Genomic DNA, 4575 nt, shown 5'->3' with positions numbered 1-4575 from the left:
AGTCCAGGTAAGATGTCACTTGGATGTTAATGGTATGTGCCAGCTTCATCACCATATGCTACCCTACTCTGTTGCAGGGTAGGTTTGCCGGTTCTCTTGTTTAGGAATTTTTAGCTCTGAACCGTCTTAATACATAAAAGCAGTGCTCCACTGTAAAACAAAGAGAAATAGCAGAGAGATTAAGATTTAAGAGAGTGAAAATATAATTGATGTGGTTATGTGTATGAGAGAGAGAGAGAGACGCCACATATCATCTGATCTGGTATGATCTTCATATACATAGAATAAAAATACATTCATCAATCAGTTGAGATGTAAAATCTTTGGGATGTGAGCTACCTTTTCCCACTCCTCACCTGTATCCTTGGAACATCTTTCTGTTAAGACAGGACATTTTTCAAGCCACATCCTTTGTAGATTGGTGAGACGTCGCATCCCTTCCGGTAGATACATTAGATTATTGCAACAGTAAACCCTTAAGCTTTGAAGTGAAGCAAGATTCCCTACCCACTCTGGCAAGGCAACAAAGCTACAGTTGCAAATTCTGAACTCTTGCAATCTGATGAGCTGTTGAAGTTCCTGAGGAAGAGACCTGAGGTTAGCCCAACCCAAAATCTCTAATCTCTGAAGGGACATGAGCTGTTGAACAATCACCCCAAACTCTGTTGGAAATGATTCTGGCTCATCAGAAAATTCACCAACTCTTAACTCCTCTAAGGCAGGAAAAGAGTCTAAGTGCATAGCTGCTGACTTTAGCATCAAACTTGTGGTTCCTTTAAGGTGTAGTTTCTTAAGAGAAGGAAACCGACTTGGCATAGTTCTCAACTTAATGCAGCCTTCAACTGCCAATTCTTCAAGGCATGGGAAAGAAGTGAAGACCGCCATTTCAGACCATTCTACTAAATTCTCCATCCAAGATAAGCAAAGCTTCTTCAATGAAGGGAATGCCATTCCACTGCCATTGCCATAGAAATCATTACCAATATACTTCACAGTCTCCATATTAACCAAGCTAAGTATCTTAAGAGAAGGAAACTGCCCAAGGGTTGGGACATTTTCACATTTATTGCAACTCCACAAGGTAATCTCCACCAAATTTTTGAGAAGCAAGCCACTCATCATCCATCTTGGGAACTCCAAACCATTAAAAGAGTAAATCTCTAAGCATTTCAAATTTGGGTGAGGTTCCAACCCTTCCAAGACATCGCCATGATCGCTGTAATTTATTGGATCAGACCCCCACCACAATTTTAGTGTGTGAAGATTTGGCTTTCCCTTCAAATTTGCTATCTTGGCATCTTCTCCATTTCTGACATTCTCCAAACCAGAAATACTTAATTCACCTCTAAGGGGTAGGTTTTGCAACTCTCCAATACCCCGTCCACTATCCTTACCCACAATATATTGAGACAGTGTTTGAAGGCAACTCAATCTCCCTATCCCAATGGGCATCTCCATGGAGACACTAGCCCATCTTGTAAGTACAAGAAAAGAGGCTGTAATTACAAGATGTCTCAAGTTTATCAACTTTCTTGTTTCTTTGGGAAGCTTTGTAGACATTTCAACTTTCAGTGTCTGCAAATTGTGGAGGCCAGTCATGGATTCGGGCAATGCTTCAATGTTATTCCTGGAGACATCTAGGTACCTTAAGTGTTTCATTTTGCTGATTGAAGATGGCAACTCATCAATCCCTGTTTCACTTAAATCAAGCACACGCAGATACTTAAACTTTAAGAGCATACTGTTAAAGACTTTGGTGGAAAGTAGAGTTCCTTGTGAAATAAGAGTTCTCAATCTCTTTGCCTTTAACAAAGTTCTCAGAACTGTTGTTGTATGATCGCCGGAAACCAATGACAAATGACGAATGCTGGAGATGTCTTCAACCCTTCCAAGCTCCATAACTGAGCATGCAAACCCCGAAACAAATCGTGCAAGGTCATGCACAAGATCATGCATCCTGCATGTTTTTATATCTTCAAATCTATTCTTTTCTTCATCTTGAAAGAAGGAGTTTGAGAACAAATGCTTAAAGTATTCATTAGCGATATCTTCCATTTGCTTCTTTCCTTTGGATGGTTGAAGGAATCCTTCAGCTATCCACATTTGTACTAACATCTCTTTCTCGAATTTCCAATCTTTGGGAAATATCGAACAATACGCAAAACATTGCTTCAAATGTGATGGCAAATGATCATAACTCAACTTTAATGCAGGTAAAATCCCACTTTGGTGTTCAGGTAGGTCCCAAATTTCATTGTTTTGAATGGACACCCACTCATCTTCATCCTTCATAGATTGCATCAAGCCTCCCATTGATTTCACTGCTAGTGGAACACCCTTACACTTCTTCACAATCTCTCTTCCTATGGAAACCAAAGTGGGAGTCTCCACTGCTCCTGCATTCCCAAATGCCCTTTGCTTGAATATGAACCAACAGTCTTCATCTGATAACCCTACCAGATTATGCACACAGAGAGCACCCATGATTGATGCAACATTGTTGTTGCGTGTAGTCACAAGGACTTTGCTACCTCTACCAGCAGTGCTTCTTAAAGACATCTTCAAATGCTCCCATTTTTCACCATCTTCATTCCAAACGTCATCCAGTACCAGTAGAAATCTCTTGCCTCTGAGTTTGTCCTGGAGTTCTCTTTCAATGGTGTCCAGGTTCAATATGTCACACCTAGCTCCTGTGGCTGATTCTATGATTTCTCTGTGTAGTCTTTTCACATTGAAATCATCAGAAACACAGACCCACATTTTTAAATCAAAATTAATCATCACCAGATCATCATTGTAGACTAATTTAGCAAGTGTGGTCTTCCCTAGCCCTGCCATTCCAACTATAGAAATGACTGAAACAATCTCTTGATTGTTTAAGCTAATTAACAAATCGACTATCTTTGATTTATCATCATCCCTTCCAACAATTGTTGTTGAGTCATAGATGATCGAAGAGGTCTCTCGGCCCTCTCTGTAATCAGGAGCTGTAACCATGGCTCCAGCAATAAATTGGAATCTTTCCTTGTCCCTAGAAATTTCGTCTAATGTCTGGTTTATCTTTCGAATTCTATAAGCCATCTTGAGACGAAATGCAAATGGGTTTGAGACAGAAAGAAATTCGCATACCTTGTTCATCGCAATGTTTCTGGTTTCCATTTCGCGTTTGAGAGATTCGTATGCAAGCTCATCTAACATGTCGTCGGTGTCATAAGCCACATCCTTGAGCTTTATCAACCAAAGCCTCACGGCTTCTTCCTCTACTAGACGCCTATCAGCATCTCGTAGCACAGTTTGAATCATGGTGAAGGTGCGCTCCAGCCTTTTAAGCTCCCTCTTGAAGCCTCTAAAAGCAAGACCCAAATCCTGAGCAGCAATGGAAACCACTTTTTTCAAGATTTCCTCTGCCAGAAAACTGACAATAGCTTCAGCCATTTTGTTGTTCAATTACAACTGTTCTGGACTCACGATGGAGTAACAAACAAGGCCTTTCTGGGATTGTACAATGAGCAGGTGACAGCAACCTGCAGCTGATGGAGAGAATATGAAATTAACAAGGAAAGAAGAAAGGAGACCAAAATATTGCTTAATGTGAAGCAATGAGTTTTCTACTTCCCAGCAGAATATGTTCTTCAACCAAGCATGTCTTGCAGGCAAAGCAAAGCTTACCAGTTGCACCTTTTGCTTTGCCGCCTCCATTTACTTGGTTTCCTTATTGCAGTTTGGAATCAATAAAGGGTTTGTGTGGCTTTCTTTTGGTTTCTTATGAAATTATATGGCATACTCTCTGTCTTCTTTATGTATAATGTTATTATTTTCATAGCTTGATCTTGAATTGGAAATTGGTTTGATGTTGGTAAAACCCGCAAAATAGAAATAAAGGAATCAATCAAATGGTAAAACTTGCACTTGCTGTTTGGTTTGATGTTAGTAAAACCCACAAAATAGAAATAAAGGAATCAATCAAATGGTAAAACTGCACTTGGTGTTTGTTTCTGATGAAGGAAGATTTGGCCCAACCTCGCAAATCATGCCACGTGGCAAAAAAGTAAATAGCTCGGCACTTAAAACAGCGTATCGAGGGTACAAACGCCAAAGGGAAGAGACCAGCGGTCCGAACTCCCTAGAGAGTGCCCGAACTCCCTACTTAATGGTCGAACTCCCTACAAGGAGCCTGAACTCCCTGCAAGGTGCCCGAACTCCCTACGAGGAACCCGAACTCTCCCTTTGGCCCCGAGTCGCACAAAGCAGAGACCCGAACAGGCCCGTCCTATGACAGTTCGGGGCCCCCCTTATCCGAACTCAAGACTTCGCCTCACGCACCGCTCCAGGCACTTCGCTTCCGGAGTATTAAACTGGACGAACCGCGTCATACCTGACACCGAAGGAGCCCGTATCCAGGGGCGGCGCACCTGACTGACTTGGGATCTGACGCTTGACGGCTGCATTTCAAATGGCCACCTACCACCGTCACCTGTCACCGCTACCTCCAGTTACAGAGACGGCTCCAACAAAAGGAGTAGTGACGGTTCTGCCCCAGCAGAGGATATGACGCCCGAACTGGAAGAAGCACGG

The 4575-nt window shown here is 42.1% G+C and overlaps 1 protein-coding gene across 1 annotated transcript; it reads right to left on the bottom strand.

The window, feature by feature from the left end:
* Positions 1 to 255: 255 nt before the first annotated feature.
* On the bottom strand, positions 256 to 3766 carry LOC104610479 (putative disease resistance protein RGA4). Its single transcript, XM_019199942.2, has one exon. The coding sequence runs from the start codon at positions 3433 to 3435 to the stop codon at positions 304 to 306; it is 3132 nt and encodes a 1043-aa protein (XP_019055487.1). The 5' UTR covers positions 3436 to 3766; the 3' UTR covers positions 256 to 303.
* Positions 3767 to 4575: the final 809 nt, after the last annotated feature.

Source organism: Nelumbo nucifera, chromosome 1 (genome assembly GCF_055504915.1).
Source record: "Nelumbo nucifera cultivar China Antique chromosome 1, China Antique-T2T, whole genome shotgun sequence".
NCBI lineage: Eukaryota > Viridiplantae > Streptophyta > Magnoliopsida > Proteales > Nelumbonaceae > Nelumbo > Nelumbo nucifera.
Note: the sequence above shows the minus strand (reverse complement) of the source record. Positions and strands in the feature narration are given on the sequence as shown.

Bases quoted from the DNA above. Each gene is read 5' to 3' on its own strand.
- LOC104610479 (XM_019199942.2), bottom strand. From the start codon at position 3,435: ATGGCTGAAGCTATTGTCAGTTTTCTGGCAGAGGAAATCTTGAAAAAA.